Here is a 22410-nt window from a genome sequence, read left to right as displayed (position 1 = left end):
GCTGGGCTTCCCCAAGGCGGAGGGCGCTGCGGCTCAGTCGAAGTCCAGACGGAGGCGGTGGCGTCTTTAACTGGCCGGAGGGACATGCTGGCCGCCCACCGTGGTCAGCAGGGACATCAGGGCCTGGTCACGTACGTGCAGGCCGAGCTGGGGAGCTCCAGGCCCTGTCAGACGCCGGAAGGGACGTCGTGTGGTACCGAGAAGAAAGTGGGTGTGGGGAAGGAACGCAGAGAAGCGCGGGCAGGGGCCGAGTGAGAAGTCCGGGAAACCGCAGGAATCTCTGACGCGTTCTTCCGCTCCATCACCTTCCTTCCGTGGCCTTCATTTGGTGCAAGGACGGTCCATGCTCGAAGGAACTGCCCCCGCCCTTCACGTTCACTCTGTGCCGCGGGAGAAGCAGCTCCTACGCGCGTCCGTGACCTTGGAGGCCGCGTGGCCTCGGCCACCGGCTCCTAGCTGCAAGCTGGACCCTGACACGCTGGCCGGACGCGGAGGCGTTGCCTGGCAACGGGGCAGCGACGGGATTGGTCGCGCTCTCTCCCGTGACCGCCCCGGAAGTGGCGCGCACGGCCCCGCCCCCACCAAGGCGGAAGTGGAGCTGCTCGCCACCGCCCGCTTCCTGGCAGCGCCTCAGCCGCGCGTCACCCCCGCCGCGCCTCGGCCCATGGCCGCCTACCCATACCGCCCGGGCCCTGGCGCCGGCCCTGCCGCGGGCGCCGCGCTGCCGGACCAGAGCTTCCTGTGGAACGTCTTCCAGAGGTGCGGCCGGGCGGGCGGGAGGGCGGGCGCGGGCAGGCCTCCCCTTCCCTCGGTGTCAGCCCCGGGCCTTTCCCGTCCTGCCGCTCGGCCTGCAGTCCGTCCTCCCTCCTGGCGCCCTGGCCCCCGGGCCTGCTCCTTCCCCCCAGCTTTGACCTCCTCTCCGCCCCCGGGCACCTCCCGGAGCGCAGAGCGGCCGCCCGGAGGCTCGGCCTCCGTCCTCCTCCGCCGAGAGCGGGGCCCGCCTTTGCTCTGGGACGAGGGTCTCCCGGGGACGCTTGCTCAGTTAGGGGAGCAGAAACGCGGGCTCGCCGCGGCTGCCTCAGCCACCAGGCGGGAAGCCAGGCCCTGGCTGTGCGCCGGGGACCGTCACCGCAGTGCCTTCGGTACCCGGTCGTCCTTCCAGCGAATCGGCGCCCCATGCTAGAGTGATTCAAGGTCAGGGAGTGACTTAGTTGTCTAAGGGAACCTTTTCCTGTTTGTGAAAAGGACAAGATCTGGGTGGAATTCAGACAGGCTGTGGGAGAAAGGCTTGAGAGAAATGGAGAAGCAGCTTGGCCTTCGGCAGGGGGAGTTCCTCAGACAGTGAAGGAGACAGGCTTGCTTACTCTCCAGCGGACTGTGGGAGAGAGAGAGTCTAGCAGCCAAAGGGAAAGGAGCAGCGAAATTAATTTAGGATTGACCGGAGAGTTAAACCTTGGTTCTGGCCCTGTTTTGCTTTTCCTGCACTTTGAATTGCCAGTTTAACTGATCTTAATTTTGTAGGGTTGATAAGGACAGGAGCGGTGTGATATCTGACAACGAGCTTCAGCAAGCACTGTCCAATGGTGAGTGCACCCGGCCATCTGGATTTGTGAAATGCAGGCCTGACCACCCGTAGTAAATAACTGCTTTCCTGGATTTATTTTCCAAATCATTAAGACTTAATCCCTGGTTTATGGTGGAGGGCTTCCAGGTTTCTTTTGTCGAGTGCTTTCCTGGGTGCCTCTTATTGCTTCTCCCGAGTCCTTGCTGAGCTGGGGGGCAGCTGCATGGAGGTCACAGGGAAAGCCTGAGAGTTGGAGGCTGGGGTGTGGGCTTCAGGAGCACAGGGGGGCTGGCTTTGTACAGCAGACGGTCCTCCGGTTTATTGAAGGCTGTTGAATTTCTCTGGTAACTGTGTCTTGTGACTTCTGGGGAGGGGCACCAAGGTCCCACTGACACCGTCAGGGAGGTAACTGGGAGTGCTGGTGGCCCTGCAGCCAGGTCTCGGGCTCAGGCTTTTCGGTAGGTGAATGCTAGTCATCCAGACAGGCGCGAGAGGATCCCAGCTCCTGGTGCCGGCGCTGGGGGCTCTCCTTGGAGTTGCGTTTTTGCTGGCCTCAGCGTGATTAATCCATTGACGTGGAGACCTTACTTCAGTAAATACCTGACTGTGTTGCCCTTCTTTTGATCTGTCAGACACCACTGTCTTTTTGGTCCTTAGATTTGTGGTGTCTTCCAGAGGGGTGCCGTTTAAACCTGAAGAGGGATTGATTTTAAGAGGTAATGACGATGCTGAAAGGCTCACCCTTATCAACGGGAGCAGGCTGGTGGTGTGGGAGGTTGTCGGTGCCTCTCAGGCCTGCACATGGACTGGAAGGGAGGCGTGCCCCCACTGTGGGTACTCTTCTGTTGCTCTTGGTTAAGGGTTGGTATTTACAGGATCATACAGGTAATACTGTCTCTAGAGGATGTCAGTACTGCCTCCAGTTCAGCTGCTTGTTAAAGCAAATGGCTCTGTCAGAACACAGCGTTGAACCAGGAGCCTGCTGGAGAGGGAACGTGTCTAACCCATCCACTGAGTGTGTGTCAGGACCATCTCACGGTGACCCTGTGGAGTCATTTTTCTTGATTTGCCCTGAGGGGTTCCTCAGCTTCTGTCGGGGCTGCGTAAGAACTTACTGGTAGTCGCTTAGCCTGGAGGGAGGTAGGGACTCCCTCCCCCCACCTGCTGTGGGGGGGAGGCTGCCTCTCCTCCCTGAGGGTATGCTGGTTTTTGTGTGGAGCAACTTGTGATGGTTGTTCTACCTGTTTTGTGTGTATCTTATAAACTGATTTTTTTTAACCAATCACATTTTCCTCTTCAAATTAGCTACTAAAATTTTTAAATTTCTAGCTTACCAGTGCCACAAGCTGAGAATTTTAAGAGGTGAATTTTACTGATAGTCGGGGACCCCTTACTTTCTTAGGCTTTTCCCATCCTGCATAACCAGAGTTTGCTTTGTTTTGCTGTGCTGTGAATATCTTTGTAAATTCTATTAGGCTGTTTCTGCAGGAAGTCTGGTTATGAGTGGGTACCAATCGCTCGTCGTTTCTCAGTCCCAGAGTAGAGGTAGGTCGCACACTGGAATCAGGATGTGTGCCTGCATAGCTAGGCGCTCCCCACACCCCCCTGGTGCCATCCCACCTGCCTCCTCCCATTGGCCCCCTGAAGGCACAGGCCCACTGTGGCTCCCACCCCGACTGGGCTCTGCTAACCCTCCTGCAAGGAGGCCTGCCATTCCTCCAGGGCTGGGCAGCTCCTGTCTCTGCACCCACGGCCCCTCCCTTTTCTCAGGTGCTGCCTGTTTCCTGCTCTCATTCTGCTGGAGTCGTTTCTGCAGCTGTCTCTTGCTACTACTGAGCCTCAGCGTCCTGGAGGAGGTTCACGCTGGTCTCTTGTTTTCGTCCTCAGTCACTGAGGATGGACACGAGTCAGTTCTCTTCCTGCTCCTCGAATTCCCAGAGTTGTTAAGATTGGAGTTATTTTGACTTTCAGTTTTCTCCCCGGAATGGACCTCTGTTTTCATATTGCTAAGTTGCTTCAGTCAGGTCCGACTCTTTGTGACGCCATGGACTGCAGCCCACCAGGCTCCTCTTTCCATGGGATTCTCCAGGCAAGAATGCTGGAGAGGGTTGCCATTTCCTTCTCCAGGGGATCTTCCCTGCGTCTCGTAGGTCTCTTGCATTGGCAGGCAGGTTTTTTTACCACTAGTGCCACCTGGAAAGCCTGTTTTCATATTAGGACTAGAATATTAAGTTATTTCAGGAAATTAGTTTAGTTTATTACTGGTGGAAACACTGAAGGCACAAATAGCGTGGGTTCTCTCCTCTGTTAGCTCCGTGCCTCTGAGAGGCGGTTCCAGTCAGTGGAGCCGCCTTGGAGAAGCCCTCGTGGGCCTTGCGCGCCGCGTCCTTGTGTCTCCTCCCCGGTCCCGGGGGGCTGCCCCACGGCCGCTCTCAGGGAGGTGCAGTTAAGAGGTGCAAACACATACAGGGCTGTCTTGCCATCTGAAATAACACATCACAGACCATCTTCAGTTAGGTACTTTTTAAAAAAAATTTTTACTTCCACATTGTTACTTCAAATTATAGGAAATTAAATTTGCTCAACCCCCTTTTTTCGTGCTTCTGTAGGTTTGCAGTAACATAACACTGGTATGTTTTGAGAAGGCATTTTTCAAACTGGACTTTATTTATTTATGGCTGTGCTGGGTCTCCGTTGCTGCAGAGGATTCTTTGTGGTTGCGGTGAGTGGGGTCGCTCTAGTTAAGGTGCCCGAGCTTCTCACTGCAGAGCCTCCTGTCGAGGAGCACGGGCTCTGAGGCGCAGGCGCAGTAGCCGTGGAGCACGCGCTTAGTTGCTTCGCGCTGTGAGGGATCTTCCTGGGTCAGGGATCGAACCTGTGTCTTCTGCACTGGCAGGTGGATTCCTTACCATGAGCCACCCAGGAAGCCCTAGTTGGACTTTAAATAATAGGTCATATAATACATTCTTTTTGAGGTGTTTTTATCAAAATGGACTTGAGCTCTCCTAGAGACCCGGCAGTCGTGGCTCTTTGAGGCTGTAGGTGAAGGTGACTGGTGGAATACGGAATTCCTGACCCTGAAGAGGCACTGGGGTCCTGGCAGAGTCCATGTGAGCCTGTAGGGTGCTCCCAGCCTTCCTGCGTGGCTCCTCCCTCCCCCAGAAGGGCTGGGCGGCCCAGGTCTGATGCAGTGAAGAGGAAGGAGGCGGCTGGCAGCTGTGAAAGGCCCCGGGCGCCAGCTGTTTCAGTGTGGCTGCTGGACGCCGTGACGACTCCACCCGTTAACCTCGCGTTGAAATCCAAGTCTGTGCTAACAGGATGCAATTTCTAGAAAGAAAACTCTCTGGAGAGCAAGAAGAATATATTACCACAGAGCAGAGTGGCATTTTTCTCCTTTAAGAAAGCGCCCAATATAAATTTGTTAAAATCATCTGTATTCCTGAGGGTTACAGGAAAAACTCTTCAGCGCCCGGTGTGACGCGCACCGCGCCCCCCCCCCCCCCCATGGAGCTGTGGCCCTTTTGTGTTCAAATTATGGGTGAAAAGAGTTATGTGTCCTCAGTGTACATGGAAATACTGTGTGTGTTTCTGTTTTCTTTGGTTCTTTCAGATGAGTCTGAGGCAAGACTTACAGGAACAGAGACCATATATTTCTAAGTAGAAGTCTGACAGGAAATCTTTTGCAGGCTGATGGCTGTGACATTCCTAGACTCGTTGGTTACCGAGGAAAGCGGTTGGGGATGTTTGAAATTGGGATTGGCCCTGAAAGCCGCGTGAGGGTCACTGGTGCTGAAGGGACTCTTCCTGCTCAGCGTGTCCTGGACACCCAGCAGGCTCTGTTAGGTCTGCTTCTCCGTGTCGCAGTGCATTTTCTTACAGAAGGTTGTAGGTTTTCCGGCTGACGCTCTGGTGTGTTTGACACCTAGCATTACTGAAGTATTAAGTGCAGCGTCACTAGGGGCTGTTAAGCTTTGATGTTTAGTTCGAGGCCACAGAACCCGGCACGCAATAAGGAGTCTATTCACCGTTGGATGTTGTCATTACCCCTTGGTTTCCGTGGAGAGTCGGCCTGGTTTGGGTGACAGGAAGGGCCAGTTGAGGGACCAGAAACCTGCCTCTGCCTCCCAAGCTGGCCAGCCTGTGGGTCTCCTGTCTCCGTGCCCGGCTCAGCCCAGGGTGGCCTCTGCTGTCCCCAGCTTCCCATCCTCCAGCTCTGCCGGCTGGAGCTCTGATCCACCCACATGTCCCTCTGCCTCCACAGGGGCCTGGGCCTTACCTCGCAAAGTGCCTATGTTTGCAGCATCGTTTAACTGTTTTACTCAAGTCACTTCTGTTTAAAATTCGTTTGCCGACGTGACCAGGACACCCTCCTCACAATCGGGATGAGCAGCGGGCGTGTCCCCCTGTTCCAGAGTCTGCGGAATCGCCGCAGCCACACACAGGCCCCCAGCGGGCAGTCCCTGAGGACTCCTGGTGTGGGCACAGCTGGCATCAGAGCTGAGGGAGGCAGGAAGAGTCCAGCCCCTGCACTTGGTCCCTTGGGCTCCTGGTCCAGGATGGGTTGTGTCCTTTGGAAACAGCAGCCAGTGGGTGAGCAGCTGGGATGTCAGAAACCTTCTGTGCACAGACTGCGCCTCCTCTCGGCCCCCCTGTGCATGACTCCTTCGTGGCCTGGTTTCAGTGATGCTGACCTTCCCCAGAACTTTCATATCCTCCTGCCCACTCTCCCCTGGACCCCCGAGAAACCCACAGAGATGCCCGCCCAGCGCGCAGGGGCCCCGGCTGCAGGCCTGGCTCAGACAGAAAGGGCAGCTTCACGAGTGTCGGGGCCCCAAGGGGCCAGTGGGGTGACCTCAGGGCTCAGGGCGGCTTCCCCGGCAAAGCCCTGTACGGACTTAGGTTGAGGAGAGACAGGAGAGGCAGGGGTGGGGTGAAGGTGTGAAGATGGGGGCCACATGGGGTGTCGAGGGGTGCGTGTGGGCCGACTGGGCACTCTCAGAGCCCAGGGGTGCTGCCCTGCGTGGGGTCAGGATGGGCCTGTGCCCCCAGAGCTGAAGCAGTCTGTGCACAGGAGGGGAGGTGGGGTGTTAACTGTACAAGGGGGGATGGGGGGAACACAGCACATAAAAAACGTTTACCCTGGTTTTAGTCAGCATACATCACTCTGAAAACAGGTCCTTGGGCACAGAGGTACCTGGTGAATGTTCCATCATCGCAGCTCATGAAGGGTTCTAAAGGACCAAATCTGTCAGAGTGAACAGTTCCCTTCATAACAAATGTTTGGTAAGATCCCATTACTGTTCGGAAATGAATCATGGAATGATGCATCCTTTTCAGTTTCAGAGAAGATAGTGTGTTGCCCAGCCTGTTACTTTAGGGAGGAGCACGTAAGCCTGTCTTCATGCTGTGCTTTCCAGAGCGCTCTGGCAGGCTCACTCCCCACGTGGGCAGCCGCTGTGGACGGGTGGGCGACCCTGGTCCTGGAGCGGTGGTGCCCCTGGGGGTGGGCTTTTCTGAAGTGCAGTTGTGACCCTCCTAGCAGGGCTAAGAGCCCTCTTCTCAGCTCACCTGGTGCTGTGGGCCTGGGAAGTTCAGTGAGTGGTGAAATAGCCGTCTCTAGTTTTAAAGTGAGGAGGGGCGAGCTGCCGAGTGCAGGTCTTCATGAGCAGCTATGAACGTGTGGCTGGACCGGAGTGACTCGGGCAGCGTAGACAGGACCCTGGCTGACCGTCGTCCGGGGGCAGCCTCCCTGCTGAGATCCGTGACTCTCAGGTCTTGATGTTGAAAGCTACTTACTTTCTCTGGCTTCTGGGGTTACAAACCGGGGATTCAGAGATTCTGCTCTGTCTTAATTCCTGCTGTTTGTTCCAGGCACCTGGACTCCGTTTAATCCAGTGACTGTCCGATCAATCATATGTAAGTATGGGCGGCCCCGTCCGGCCTGTGCTTCTGGCTGATTCTCTTCCGGGTGTCCGCCCACCCCACCGTCCCTGAGCCTCCACTCAGCGTTCGCTGTGTGCCTGTCCTCATTTCCGCACACGCTTCCGTTCCCCCCGGGTTGCGCAGCTGTGACTGGAGGAAGCAGCTGAGTTCTCACGTGACGAGTCACTCTGCTGGAGTGACTTCTGTGCACACCAGGAGTGCTTCGGTTTCCTGAAGAGGCAGATGGCCCACTATGTTTTGTTAGCAGTGTCTCAGACTGAGATTTCATACATGCATCTCTATCCATTTTGCATGCAGTTTTATGTAAACGTAGTTACAATTTCTCATTTGAACCTAGAATGAGGCTGATTTTTTTCAAATGAAAGGTGGGTCTTGCTTAAAAAAAAAAAAAAAGAACAACCCGAAAGCAGTAGTCTTTTTCTCATTGAAATGGGCCTCCCTGACCGAGCCCTCTAAGGAGCTCCCCCTTGGGGACACGGATCCCCTGGGGGACGGATGGACAGCTCCAGGAACCAGACCTGAGCCTGGAGGGTTGGGGTGGGCCCCTTGACCACTCTGCACCCTGGTTCCTTCCCGAGAGCGAGCATGCCCAGCTTTTGAGGAACATCCTTCAGTGTAAATGATTCTTATTCTGGATCTACCAGGGTGTTCGGCTTGCACATCCCTTTTCACAGCCGCCTCACGCCCACCTGGCTGATTGAGGGCTGGTGTCACCACAGCCCCTGGGGACCTGCTGGCTGAGCTCCGGGCTGGTCCTGGAGGAGCCCAGCCTATGAAGCTGTGGGTGCACCTCTGCCCTGGTTCCTGCTGAGTCATGCCCTTTCGCTTCAGCCATGTTTGACAGAGAGAACAAGGCCGGCGTGAACTTCAGTGAGTTCACTGGCGTCTGGAAGTACATCACGGACTGGCAGAACGTCTTCCGCACATACGACAGGGACAACTCGGGCATGATCGACAAGAACGAGCTCAAGCAAGCCCTCTCAGGTTTCGGTAAAACACTTGTCTTGACTGCGTAGCTATTTCATTTTGGAGCCAAGGGCCATAAGGTGTATCTTGTTGCTTTGTTCAGCTTAATGATTTGAAAGTAGCCTATGTGAAATTTTTGTTTACATCGCCATTTTACATTTTTGATGTTTCTTTATCATACAGGCTCATATTTGAGTTGGGGGCTTTTATGCGGTTTTCCATCCAAAATGAGATAAGGGCTATGCAGTAGTTTTCTTTTGTGAAGTGGTGTCGCAGGCACGCTGAGAATGTGGCTTTCGAAAAGTTTAAAGTGAACGAGTCAAGATAAAACAGCTTACATATATAAAGCAGCTTCTGTTCCCTGACATGAAAATACACGGAACGATGATAAAATGCCCACAAGAGCCGAGCCCATGGGTCGCATGGAGCGCAGGCGTGAGCACGGAAGCCCTCGTTCTCAAGCGTGTGCCAGCCTGAGTGTTTGCTGTGCCGGGAGCAGCGTTCCTGGGGTGCCTTCCAGAGAGGTCAGCAGGCCTGGTCCCGGGGCCCACCCGGGCCTGAGGGGAGCGCGGGGTTCATGAGGAGGGACTGCAGTCGTTGCACCAGGATTCTGGTTTGACAGGCATGAGTCCCCCGGCCCTGTGTTCGCTGGGCCCTTCTGTTAGAGTCCAGTGTACTTTAGTCTGGCTATTTCTGGTTTTAATAACAAAGTACAGTTTGGTTCTCGTGGTTATCGTTGTGCTTCTTCCCCACCCCTCTTCCTCTGCGTTTGTCCTTTACGGCTGTCTTCTGTTTGTCTCTCGCTTGCTTTAGAGGCTGTGGGATCCCACAGAAGTTTGTATCGTGAGCCCACCAGGCACAGGTCAGGATTTGGGCAGGACGTTGGCCCCGGGTTCTCTGGATTGGAACTTGAAATGTGGCTGACCTTGCTGTGCCCGTAGGTGGGGGGCTGAGCATTAGGGGCATCCCCCACAGAGCATTCCTGGGCAGGAGGGAGCTGGAGGCCTGGCCAACTGGAACCTGGACCCTCTGAATTAATTTCCAGGCTGGTAATCTCAGCACCAACCACATGCTTCTAACCTTGTCAGGCCTGGAGCCCGCTTTTTCTTAGTGCCAGCAACCATCATGTCCTGGACTTGGGTTGGAAATGCTGAGGTCGACTAGCCAGTCTCTGGCTCTCAGGCTTGCAAGTCCCAGTCAGATGCTGATAGGCTCCGTGGTGCGGGGCAGAGCCAAGAGCCTTCCTGACTTTCAGCTCTTCCTGGAGAAAGGACATACTCTGTTGCAGCATTTCTTCAGTTATTCCACAGTTTCCTTCCTGCCCTTGGTCCTCCATTTCTCAGGACTCCTCTGGCTCCTCGTCTCCCACCCAAGGTGACTTGTCGACCATTTGCCGGTTGCTTATTAGTAACTGTTAGAAAATTTGCCCTGGGAGTGAAATTTCCTCTTTGATTTCTAAGAACAAGTGTTTGTCAGTCATGCTGGAGCTGCTTTGCAGCTCAACAGAAGCATGAGGGAATGGGGGCAGCTGAAGCCCTAAGGTGCCCTCTGACCTCTCACCCTGCCACAGGGTCTCAGGCCGACCCTGGCAGGGCTGTGTGACCCTGAACGGCCCACCTGCTGGACTTGATGGTCCATCTGTTCATTTTTTAGGCTTTTATTCCTATTATGTGCTCCATAATAGGAATAAAAGAGCCTCTTGATAAAGGTGAAAGAGGAGAGTAAAAAAGCCGACTTAAAACTCAACATTCAAAAACCTAAGATCATGGCGTCTGGTCCCATCACTTCATGGCAAATAGATGAGGAAAAACTATGGAAACAGTGGCAGACTTTATTTTCTTGGGCTCCAAAATCACTCTAGGTGGTGACTGCAGCCATGAAATTAAAAGCCGCTTGCTCTTTGGAAGAAAAGCAGTGAGCAACCTAGACAGTGTATTAAAAAGCAGAGACATCACTTTACCAGCAAAGATCCGTCTAGTTAAAGCTATGGTTTTTCCAGTAGTCATGCATGGATGTGAGAGTTGGACCATAAAGAAAGCTAAGTTCCCAAGAATTGGTGCTTTTGAACTGTGGTGTTGGAGAAGGCTCATGAGAGTCCCCTGGACTGCAAGGAGATCCAACCAGTCCATCCTAAAGGAAATCAGTTCTGAGTCTTCATTGAAAGGACTGATGTTGAAGCTGAAACTCCAATACTTTGGCCACCTGATGCGAAAAACTGACTCATTTGAAAAAACCCTGATGGTGGGAAAGATTGAAGGCAGGAGGAGAAGGGGACAACAGAGGATGAGATGGTTGGATGGCATCACTGACTCAATGGACATGAGTTTGACCAAACTCTAGGAGTAGGTGATGGACTGGAGGCCTGGCATGCGGCAGTCAATGGGGTTGCAAAAAGTCGGACACGACTGAGTGACTGAACAGCATGTTTTGCACGCCAGGTACAGGGACCAGAAAGTAAGAAGGTGTGTAAGGAAAGGCCACACACTCCACTCGTGGGGCACCAACAGTCCTGCCGTCCCTGACAAAGGCAGGCTTCCCACCACAAGCAGCCCTCCAGCACTCCCACCCCAGCCCTGCACCCAGCCCCTGGCAGCCTGAAGCCAGCGTGGCTTGTACTTACTCATCACACTCGTCGGCTGCTTTCCATCTTGTGCTGCACCTGCTCTGCCCCCTTTAATGCAGCAGAGTCCAAGCCCTGTCACCCACATACCCACTCTGCATCCCAGAGCCCGGGCCATCAGCCACCCTGACCGGGTTAACAGCGTCTTTACAGTCGGGTTGACCCAAGTTACGGCCCTGACAGGGCCTCAGCAGCCCCCACCCCTGTCTGTGCCATTGGCTCTGTCTGTCCTCTGCCATAGTTACTGACTGGCATCCGCTTTTCTTTCTGGCACTGTGAGTGGCACTGGGTGGTCAGTGGAGGTGCCAGGTCACCTCACTAGCTCTTAGGGAAGAAGGGCCTGTCCCCCCCACGGGGCAGCGTTCTAGGAGGACGTGCATGACGCACAGTGAGGAGGCCAGCAGGGTTTCTGCCTGCCTCACTGGCCTAGAACAGGCTGCTGAGATGGGTCCACATCTGGCATTTGGAGGGCGGAGTGGGCCCAGCGCTTCAGCGGGCCCAGTGGCACCTGTCTGGTTCCCGAGCCCGTCTCCTTGGTGCTGTGGCCCTGTCACCGTCTCACCGTCCTTCCCCAGCCTGGGCGGGAGCCCGTGGAACAGCGAGGGCTGGACGAGTGCTGCCCTGCCTCCAGGTCCCAAGCGCACGCTCCAGTCTGGTCTCTGTCTGGCCACCAGCTGTGCCAGGTGTAGGAGTGTCCTGTCTGCTGCTCAGCTGCAGGGCCGGGGGCCTGGATTAGTTCATGGGATGTGAGGAGCTCGCTGACCACTCTGGAAGGTGCTGTCACGTGTGTGCACATTTGACTTTTTCAGTGAAGTGATGAAGTGCTTATAGAGGTAATTAACTGACATTCACTCAGATAATAAGTGTGCATATCCTTGCAAAGATTCCAGTGAGACTGAAAAGTGGTAAAAATATTTTGCACCTGATGTTGTCTCCTGAATAAGTAAGGAAGCCGTGGTCACACAGGTGGTGAGACTCGGGGGTGGGGAGGGAAGGGCTCAGAGAGCCAGGGCATCCCTACTGAAGGCCAGACCGTTCAGGCATTGGAGGGGAGTCGAGTCACTGGGATGGCCCTTCCGGAGCTCTGTCTGAGTGCAGCTGCCGCATCCTTGCAGGCTTGATGTCCTGATGTCAGTGAGCGGGCTGATGTGGGGAGGAGCCATCAGTTAACCTCCTGTCCTTAAGTTTACACTTTGTCCCCTTGGGAGCCTTAGTGAGGTTTTCTTTTGCAAAGCATTCTCTAGCAGCAAATAACCCAGGACAGCTGAGTTATTCACAACTTCACCGCTAGGTTAAGAATGAAGTCAAGTTTACCAGTAAGGGCTTTTAAGAAGGCTGATACTCCAGAAGCCCCTGCAGGGCAACTGTAGCTCTGGAGTTGGTGTGACCGGGTGTCTGTGGTCCCTCCAGGAGGGCGCCTCCATGGGGCCGAGGGCACAGTCAGACTCTGCGGGGCTCTCAGCGCCTTGCAGTGTGCTTGCCCCCCGGGCCTGACTGGGGGGCCCACGTTGTGTTCTCAGGGGGGTGGGGGGAGACTGGGTTCTGGGGCGAGCGTGGGGTTGACTCTGCCCTCCCCCTGCAGGGTACCGGCTCTCTGACCAGTTTCACGACATCCTCATTCGGAAGTTCGACCGACAAGGCCGGGGGCAGATCGCCTTCGACGACTTCATCCAGGGCTGCATCGTGCTGCAGGTACGGAGGGCCTGGGGTGGTGGGCAGCGGGCGCCCGAGGCCCCGCACGCGGGCAGTTGAAGCGAGTCAGGCATGTAAGACTGGCTCTAGAACCTACAGAAGTGACTGCTTTTTGGAGAAGTAACTAGTTAGTTCTTCTGTTAAATGGAGGTGTAGACAGCGTACCCCTCCTCCCCTGGAAACCCTGAGAGCTGTCCATTTGGAAGAGATCCAGTGGGCGGTTTACATGAATACCTGGTGTTGTGTTGTGTTTCTTCCTGAGAATTGGAGACGGTTCTGTCGTGATGTTCGCTCTGCGCCCTTCACGTGAGGCTCTGAGGCTCGCTCCCCGCGGGAGTCGGGAGCAGCGCCTGGCGGGCTGTGGGTCGTGGTGCCCGCCGCCTTGCAGAACCCTCCCAGCTGGCTCCTCCTGCGGTCCCTCGGCTCACCCAGGAGGAACCAAGCGCAGGCACGCCCTCTGAGGGTGGAGGCGGCAGCACTTGACCCGCCTGGCTGTTCCCACACAGGCCCTGCTGCTGTCTCCAGGTGGGGGGCCGAGTTCCTTAGATTTCAACTCTAAAACGCGGTGAATTGGTGTCAACCCTTGTGTCTCTCAGTCTTTACTGTGAGAAGTCTCAACAATAAGAATAGCGAAGACAACCCATGTGCCCATTATTTAGAGTCAGCAGTTACCAACTCACTGCCGAGTCTGTATAATACTCCACTTGCTCGTAATTCTGACACAGTTCCATTTATGGGAAGCAAATGTGTTTTCCAGAAGTATTTCAGTAGAACCCGTCCCTGAAAGACACCCTTGCCGTTTACATCCAAACCATTTTGTCAAATTTTGTTGTCTTTAGAATCTGCAGAGAGGTGTGCAGGGCACGAGGTTATCAGTGTAACTGGTAACTTGAGGAGTGTTCTCAGGGCTCTCCTTGTCGCAGTGAGAGTTGAATGACTGAGGTTTCTCTCGCTGACCTGCTGTCCTGATTTCTTTCCTGGGGAATCTGGGCCGGCCAGGCCCTGTGCTTCAGTGACTCATTGGAATGCCAGGTGTCTCCCTCTCAGGGTCTGGTGAGGTGAGATTACAGAGCTTCTCTGGTGGCTCAGATGGTAAAGAATCTGCCTGCAATGCTGGAGACCCAGGTTGGATCCCTGGGTTAGGAAGATCTGCTGGAGGAGGACATGGCAGCCCATGCCAGTATTCTTGCCTGGAGAATCCCATGGACAGAGGAGACTGGCGGGCTACCGTCCATGGGGTCACAAGCAGTCAGATACGACTGAGTGACCAACACTTTCACTTTTATGCTGTCAGAATACGTTAGGAATAGGTGTGATGTAGAAATTTCACCAGGATCTGTAGGGTTAGGATTTTCATTTGAGGTTATGTGCCCTAGGTAACCAGCTGATCCTTATGTCTGCATAAGCAAAGGTCATCCTGTGTCGCTTTCAGCCCCTGGAGTAACAGGATCTGAGTCCCCACTGCATGTAGACTGAGCACAGATCGTGGGCCGCCCGCGGCCTGCCGCTGTCTGGGCCTGGTGTCCCTGCCCCACCCCCTGGAGAAGGAACCCAAACTCTGCACAGAGACGGGGGTCAGAAAGGAAAGGCTCAGCTGCAGGGCACCTGCAGAAAGTCCTCAGAAGCCCTCAAAGGTGTTTTCTTTCATCTGCCTCTTTCGAGAAAGAAAAAGCAAAACTTTTTGAAAGTTGTTTCTATGAAGCAATGTGAAAAGTGGTAGAAATCTTCAAGTGTAAAGAAAGGGAAACCACGTCGTGTCCTCCCAGCAGAGGGGACTGCTGCTGTGGTTTCTGTGGTCTGTCTCACACCAGGGTTGGCCACACAGGAAGCTCCAGCTCACCTCTGCGTGGACCGTCACCTGTGTCAGCCTGTTGATTGTTGGCCATCCACCTGCCCACCCCGGGGCAGAGAGGGCTGGAACTGGAGACGGATGTGGGAGGCTTGGCTCACGGGCCAGGCTGCAGCCTTGCTCGGCCCTAGGGCAGGTGGATAGGTGGCCGTCAAGGTCTCGATGAGCCTGGGCACTGCCTTCTCCTATCTGGGTTCTTCCGAACCCGTGGTGGTTTCCAGCCTCTGTCATTCACGGCAGCACTGACCTAGCCATCCCAGTCCCTGCTGTCCAGTGGCCAGACTTGTGAACAGACTGAGGGGGAGCCCTGGGGGCTGGTCAGCCAGGAGGAGATGGGGAGGGTGGGCATCAAGAAGAGGGCCTGGGCTGACACAGGAGACTCTGCCCTTCTGGCTCTGTGGCCAGGCTTCCCCCTGGGGGGTGGGTTCTCGGGGAGCCCCAGTGGGGGCTGGTTTCCCTTTGTCCTGAGCAGTCTGTCGCCAGAACAAAGGTGAGCCTTCAGGAAGGGCCCCAGGAGAACAGTCTTAGGGTGGCGAAGGAGGACCCGGCTGTACCACCTGCTGTGGGGAAACCTGATTCTGGGGCCAGAGGCCCTGCCAGGACCCAGGGCTGTGGCCACACACTGGGCTCCCCCCACCCCCCATCGCCCGCTGTCCTGCCCGACCCCCCCATCTCCTGGGCGGACATGCCTGCCCTGCAGGTGGTCAGGGACACCTGCCCTGCCTCCCTGTGCTGGGGGAATGCGATGTGGAGACAGGTTGCTGAACACCTATTTACCAATACATTGTATTTCTTCTGTTGGGTAAGTTTCAGGTCTAAATACCTGCTGTTTTTCCTCAGAGGTTGACAGATGTATTCAGACGCTACGATACAGACCAGGACGGCTGGATCCAGGTGTCATATGAACAGTATCTGTCCATGGTCTTCAGCATCGTATGACCCTGCCTTTCTGCAAATACCAGCATGACTTACGGAAAAAAAAAGACTGAAAATGCCAAATCTCTTACCTTTAATGAAACAAGCACCAATGCAGTTAGATACTGTTCTTTCTTTAGATTTTGTATAATTACTATTTGGGGACCCAACTGTATATATGTGGATAAGCTGGTTAACGTTTCCCAGTTGTAACAATAGTTATATCTTTCCTCAGACACAGACATTTGATATGAGGCTGTTTAATTGTGCCATGAGGTAACATATAATAATGTTTCAGGTATTCTGCTTGCAAAAAACTTATCATGTGCTTTTTTAGATAGCTCTAGTTCTAGAGTGGAAATACTTTATTAGCCAATAGGAACTTTAAATAATATGGAACTTGCGCAGAAGGCCACTCACGTGCCTTACTTTTTAAAGGGGGTTTACTGTATTCACTTGGATGTGCAGCGTGAGCAATAAAGCACGCGCATCCTTGTGCCCGTCCGTCTCAGCTGCTCTCGCCTGGAGCTCCGAGGGGTCCGGCGCCCTGGGGTGTCCCCTGGCCCTGGTCATGGGAGTCCCAAGATTTGTCCATCCTCTGTGACAGGAGTTGGTTTACATTTGGTAAAACTTCTTTGGAAATACAAATCCAAATCTGATTTGGAAAGAAGTGGTTTTTCCTTCACTGACTAACGATGCATCTCTGCCCTGATGGGCTCGGTCAGGGGTCCCACACGCGAAAGTGGTGCCGGGAGTGCGGCCAGCCCCGCCCCGCGTGCTCAGTGCCCAGCGGCCCCAGGGTCCCTGCACCCGACCCACATGTGCGCTTCAGGCTCTTTCTGTGCCCTCCCCCTTTAAACGTGCCTCCCTAAACCGGGATTTGGGGCAGGGAGGGGGTGTGTGTGTGAGATCATTGGGCTTCTGGGTGGATGTCAGTGATCCATAAATGTATCTGGGGCATCAGAAACTGGGGGTCCATTTTGGGGGACCTGTGCTGGCGGGAGATTGGAGCCTGGGGGCCTGTGGATTTTATCTGCATTGTCTGATTACGAGCAACATCTCTGAGCACAGTACCTGGGGTTGAGATAAAGACTCGGGGGCTCCGACTGGCCTTGTGAGCTCATGGACGAAGATCCAAGGGGGTCTCCAAGGAGTCCACGCCTTTACCCTTCGTGGATCTCTGCGCTTCGAAACACTTCTGAGGGCACCAGCCCATGATCACAAGTTTATTCCAGAGGTCAGTTCCCAAATTCCTGACTCTTGAGGCCTCGGGACATCCGGGTGTGCAGCTGGATACCCACTCATCTTGCACCTGGTACCCACTGCCTCAGCCAGAACTGCCCCTAGTCGATCTCCGTGTCTCCCAGTGGATGGAGGTGTAGACAGTGTGACCCACTTCCCCTCTGGAGGTTCCCCAGTACCGGAGGTGTAGACAGTGGGCCCACTTCCCCTGGAGGTTCCCCAGTAGCAGAGGTGTAGACAGTGGGCCCACTTCCCCTGGAGGTTCCACACTAGACAGAGGTGTAGACAGTGGGCCCACTACCTTGGAGTTTCCCCAGTAGACGGAGGTGTAGACAGTGGGCCCAGTTCCACTGGAGGTTCCCCAGTAGCGGGGGTATAGACAGTGTGCCCACTTCCCCTGGAGGTTCTCCAGTAGACAGAGGTTTAGACAGTGGGCCCCTCCTCCCCTGTCGATTCTCCAGTAGATGGACGTGTAGATAGCGAGGCCCACTTCCCCTGGAGGTTCCCCAGTAGACGGAAGTGAGGCAGTGGGTCCACTTCCCCTGGAGGTTGCCCTGTAGGAGGAGGTGTAGACAGTGGGGCTCACTTCCCTGGAGGTTCCCCAGGTGTGGACAGTTGGTCCCCAGCGGATGGAGGTGTGGACAGCATGGTTCCTCTCCCTGGGAGGTGCCGGGCTTGTTTGTCCTGTGAGCTCTGGCCTGCACAGATCGCAAGCTTAGAGCGAGGGAGCAGGCGTCCCGCATCTGCACTTGGGGCCCCTGTGTCGTGGGCCCCTCACCATTCTCAGGTTTGCTTCTCTGTCCTCCCACCCCCCTGCCCCCCCACCTACAGTACCTTAGGCCCTGGGTTCCCTCTGGACCCCTGGATCCGGGATCTCTGAAGCTGGTCTGGGGTGACAGCAATTTCCAGCTTCACTGAGGAACCTGCCCAGTGCACGGTCTGCCTTTAGTTTCTGGAGATCCCTGGGGCCTGTGCCCAGACAGAGCAGATGCTGAGTCGCCTGCTCTCAGTGCAGGTTGGCCACCGTCAGGGACCTGTGCGCATGTGACTGGGGATATCTCCTGATTCAGGGAAGTGAGGGAGAGGGAAGTTGCAGAATTGCAGAGAGGTCTGATGTGGTACAGGTGTACTCGAGTGGCACAGTACACAAGAGTTGGTGCAGGTACACAAGCGGGTGGTAGAGATACACAGGTGGGCGGTAGGGGTACACAGAGGCAGTTCAGGTACACAGGTGGGTGGTCTGGTATATACTCTGCACGGACCCTCTCAGTGCACTTTCGGGTTTGGACCAGTGCACGTACAATGAGGGGCAGGTGAGGGGGGGGATGCGGGCTGGGAACGCGGCTGCTGCAGGAGAGACAGGTGGCGTACGGGCTGGGCGGTGGGGGGGGTCCCTAAGCCCCGCCCAGGCCTCCCAGGCGGGTGCACAGGAAGATGGGGACCCCTTCCCTCCAGGGCCACACCTGACTGGTCTCAGTGCCAGTCGGCCACACGGGGGCAGTGCTGTGCCACCTGGAGAGCCACCTGACCCTGGGTCTCACACAGACCGGAGCCCTGACTGCCGGCCGGCGTGGAATTTCCAGAAGCAACAGAGAAACCTTGAGATCGGGGCACCGGTCGTGAGGGGGGAAACAGCTCTGGAGCTTTTCCTTTGTCAGGATGCTTCACGCTCAGGCCAGCCCGGGGCCCCTGGGAGTCGGGGTTCAGGGATGGGGCAGAGAAAGGGCTGCCGGGAAGCCAGCCCAGCCTTGGGGGGCTCTGGGCGGGGCTGTGCAGGGGGCCAGGCCATCTGCTGCCTCGTGCCCAGGTCCCTCGGCCCTGCCCCTGGCTGCCTGCTCTCACGCTCCTTCTCCATGGGTGTCGTGAGCTGATGACCCAGCTCCCTGTCTGACTCCCAGGAACATGACGGATGTGCCCGAGACGCTGCAGTTTTCACCCAGCTTCCAAGACCAGTTCTTCACAGAAAGGGTGGTCATCCAGCCACTACGCTGGTCACCACTCGTCACCACAGCCAGCTGGGGGAGCTACCTGCGCAGTCCAGGCAAGCCAGGTCAAAGGGGGACCAGGCGGGGGTCCAGGGTGGGGGGTCAGGAGCTTCAGGCGGAACTGATGTGAGGAGCAATGTGCAGCGTGGCCGCATCACTGCATCTCCCCTTAAGGGCAAGTGTGAAGGTGACTGAGCGTGAAAGTGTGCCAGGGCGTGCGTGAGGATTTCATCAGTGTCCAGGCTGGAGGCTCCAGGAAGCCAGCCTGTGTGAGAGTCTGAACGTACCTCTTGGGAAAATGGGTAAAGGCAGAGATTCTTACCTGTTGTACAATGATTAAAATATAGATAATGGAAAGTTTACCATTATAACCAGTTTTAAGTGCACAGATCACTGGGATGAAGTGCACTCAAAGTTGTGCAGCCGTCACACCACCCTCCGTGTAACTCTTCGTTCTGTGAGGATGGAGCTCTGTCCCCTTGAACACTGACTCCCCGCCCCCGCCCACCACCCACCGTCCTCCAGGAACCCAACTCCTCTGGGTCCCTGTGTGAGCAAGTCCACCGGGTCTGTCCTCTCATGACTAGTGCACATTGCTGAGCACCAGGTCCTCAAAGCTCACCCGTGCTGGAGCCTGTCTTAGAATCTCCTTCCTTTTTAAGGCTGAATAATACCCTCTTCCAACAACACAAGAGAAGACTCTACACATGGACATCACCAGATGGTCAAAACTGAAATCAGATTGATTATATTCTTTGCAGCCAAAGATGGAGAAGCTCTATACAGTCAGCAAAAACAAGACTGGGAACAGACTGTGGCTCAGATCATGAACTCCTTATTGCCAAATTCAGACTTAAATTGAAGAAAGTAGGAAAAACCAATAGACCATTCAGGTATGACCTAAATCAAATCCCTTATGACTATACAGTGGCAGTGACAAATAGATTTAAGGGACTAGATCTGATAGAGTGCCTGATGAACTATGGACAGAGGTTCGTGACATTGTACAGGAGACAGGGATCAAGACCATCCCCATGGAAAAGAAATGCAAAAAAGCAAAATGGCTGTCTGAGGAGGCCTTACAAATAGCTGGGAAAAGAAGAGAAGCGAAAAGCAAAGGAGAAAAGGAAAGATATTCCCATCTGAATGCAGAGTTCCAAAGAATAGCAAGGAGAGATAAGAAAGCCTTCCTCAGTGATCATTGCAAAGAAATAGAGGAAAACAACAGAATGGGAAAGACTAGAGATCTCTTCAAGAAAATTAGAGATACCAAGGGAACATTTCGTGCAAAGATGGGCTCGATAAAGGACAGAAATGGTATAGACCTAACAGAAGCAGAAGATATTGAGAAGAGGTGGCAAGAATACACAGAAGAACTGTACAAAAAAGATCTTCACGACCCAGATAATCACGATGGTGTGATCACTCACCTAGAGCCAGACATCCTGGAATGTGAAGTCAAGTGGGCCTTAGAAAGCATCACTACGAACAAAGCTAGTGGAGGTGATGGAATTCCAGTTGAGCTGTTTCAAATCCTGAAAGATGATGCTGTGAAAGTGCTGCACTCAATATGCCACCAAATCTGGAAAACTCAGCAGTGGCCACAGGACTGGAAAAGGTCAGTTTTCATTCCAATCCCAAAGAAAGACAATGCCAAAGAATGCTCAAACTACCACACAATTGCACTCATCTCACACGCTAGTAAAGTAATCCTCAAAATTCTCCAAGCCAGGCTTCAGCAATACATGAACCATGAACTTCCAGATGTTCAAGCTGGATTTAGAAAAGGCAGAGGAACCAGAGATCAAATTGCCAACATCTGTTGGATCATTGAAAAAGCAAGAGAGTTCCAGAAAAACATCTATTTCTGCTTTATTGACTATGCCAAAGCCTTTGACTGTGTGGAACTCAATAAACTGTGGAAAATTAAAGAGATGGGAATACCAGACCATCTGACCTGTCTCTTGAGAAACATGTATGCACGTCAGGAAGCAACAGTTAGAACTGGATATGGAACAACAGACTGGTTCCAAATAGGAAAAGGCAAGTCTGTATATTGTCACCCTGCTTATTTAACTTATATGCAGAGTACATCATGAGAAACACTGGGCTGGAAGAAACACAAGCTGGAATCAAGACTGCTGGGAGAAATATCAATAACCTCAGATATGCAGATACACCACCCTTATGGCAGAAAGTGAAGAAGAACTAAAGAGCCTCTTGATGAAGGTGAAAAAGGAGAGTGAAAAAGTTGGCTTAAAGCTCAACGTTCAGAAAACTAAGATCATGGCATCTGGTCCCATCACTTCATGGGAAATAGATGGGGGAACAGTGGAAACAGTGTCAGACTTTACTTTTCTGGGCTCCAAAATCACTGCTGATGGTGATTGTAGCCATGAAATTGAAAGACACTTACTCCTTGGAAGGAAGGTTATGACCAACCTAGATAGCATATTTAAAAGCAGAGGCATTACTTTGCCAACAAAGGTCCATCTAGTCAAGGCTATGGTTTTTCCAGTGGTGAGGTATGGATGTGAGAGTTGGATGGTGAAGAAAGCTGAGCGCCGCAGAATTGATGCTTTTGAACTGTGGTGTTGGAGAAGACTCTTGAGAGTCCCTTGGAGTGCAAGGAGATCAAACCAGTCCATCCTAAAGGAGATCAATCCTGGGTGTTCATTGGAAGGACTGATGCTGAAGCTGAAACTCCAACACTTTGGCCCCCTCATGCGAAGAGTTGACTCATTGGAAAAGACCGTAATGCTGGGAAGGATTGGGGGCGGGAGGAGAAGGGGACGACAGAGGATGAGATGGCTGGATGGCATCACCGACTCAATGGACATGGGTTTGGGTGGACTCCGGGAGTTGGTGATGGACAGAGAGGCCTGGCCTGCTGCAATTCATGGGGTTGCAAAGAGTCAGACACGACTGAGCGACTGAACTGAACTGAATAGTCTGTTGTATGAATGGACCACTATGTGTCCATCCTTCATCTGTTGATGGACACTCGGGCTGATTCCAGCTCTTGGGTGTTGTGAACGTGCTGCTGTGAACCCGGGTGGACAGGTTCCTCCTAGAGACCATGCTTTCATTTCTTTCAGTTATATCCCCAGAGGTGGTGGATTATATGGTAGATCTATGTTTAATTTTTTGAGGGACTCTCATTCTCTTTTCCACTTGACTACACTATTTTCCATTCCCACCGACAGTGACCAAGAGCTCCACTTTCTCCATATCTTGCAACATTTATGTTTTGCCAACTTTTATGTTTTGACTGGTTTTTGGTGTTAGTTCTAGAAGGTCTTATAGGTCTTCATAGAACTGTTCAATTTCAGCTTCTGTGGCATTAGTGGTTGGGGCATCTACTTCGATTACTGTGATGTCATTCATAAAGGAAATCAACCCTGAATATTCATTGGAAGGACTGATGCTGGAGCTCCAATACTTTGGCCACCTGATGCAAAGAGCCAACTCATTGGGAAAGACCCTGATGCTGGGAAAGATTGAAGGCAGAAGAAGTGGGTTACAGAGGATGAGATGATTGGATGGCATCACCAACTCAATGGACATGAGTTTGAGCAAACTTCAGGGATAATGAAGGATAGGGAAGGTTGGTGTGCTGCCGTTCATGGGGTCA

General features: G+C 53.9%; 1 protein-coding gene across 7 annotated transcripts; it reads left to right on the top strand.

The window, feature by feature from the left end:
* Positions 1–610: 610 nt before the first annotated feature.
* On the top strand, positions 611–16216 carry PDCD6 (programmed cell death 6). Of its 7 annotated transcripts, XR_014062810.1 has the most exons (8): positions 611–759; positions 1522–1583; positions 7436–7480; positions 8339–8997; positions 9287–9335; positions 9562–9847; positions 12676–12785; positions 15475–16047. XR_014062810.1 is itself a non-coding variant. In XM_081522333.1 (6 exons), exons 1-6 carry the CDS (start codon positions 665–667, stop codon positions 15571–15573), a joined length of 564 nt encoding a protein of 187 aa, XP_081378459.1. In that variant the 5' UTR covers positions 611–664; the 3' UTR covers positions 15574–16216. The 7 variants fall into 7 exon arrangements, 5 of the variants coding, with proteins under 5 accessions (XP_081378459.1, XP_081378458.1, XP_081378462.1 ...); XR_014062809.1 differs by having other exon boundaries at positions 8339–9847; positions 15475–16216; XM_081522333.1 differs by lacking the exons at positions 9287–9335; positions 9562–9847 and having other exon boundaries at positions 8339–8491; positions 15475–16216.
* Positions 16217–22410: the final 6194 nt, after the last annotated feature.

The sequence above is a fragment of the Giraffa tippelskirchi genome, chromosome 8, assembly GCF_054371585.1.
Source record: "Giraffa tippelskirchi isolate mGirTip1 chromosome 8, T2T-mGirTip1v1.2.pri, whole genome shotgun sequence".
Taxonomy (NCBI): Eukaryota; Metazoa; Chordata; class Mammalia; order Artiodactyla; family Giraffidae; genus Giraffa; species Giraffa tippelskirchi.
Note: the sequence above shows the minus strand (reverse complement) of the source record. Positions and strands in the feature narration are given on the sequence as shown.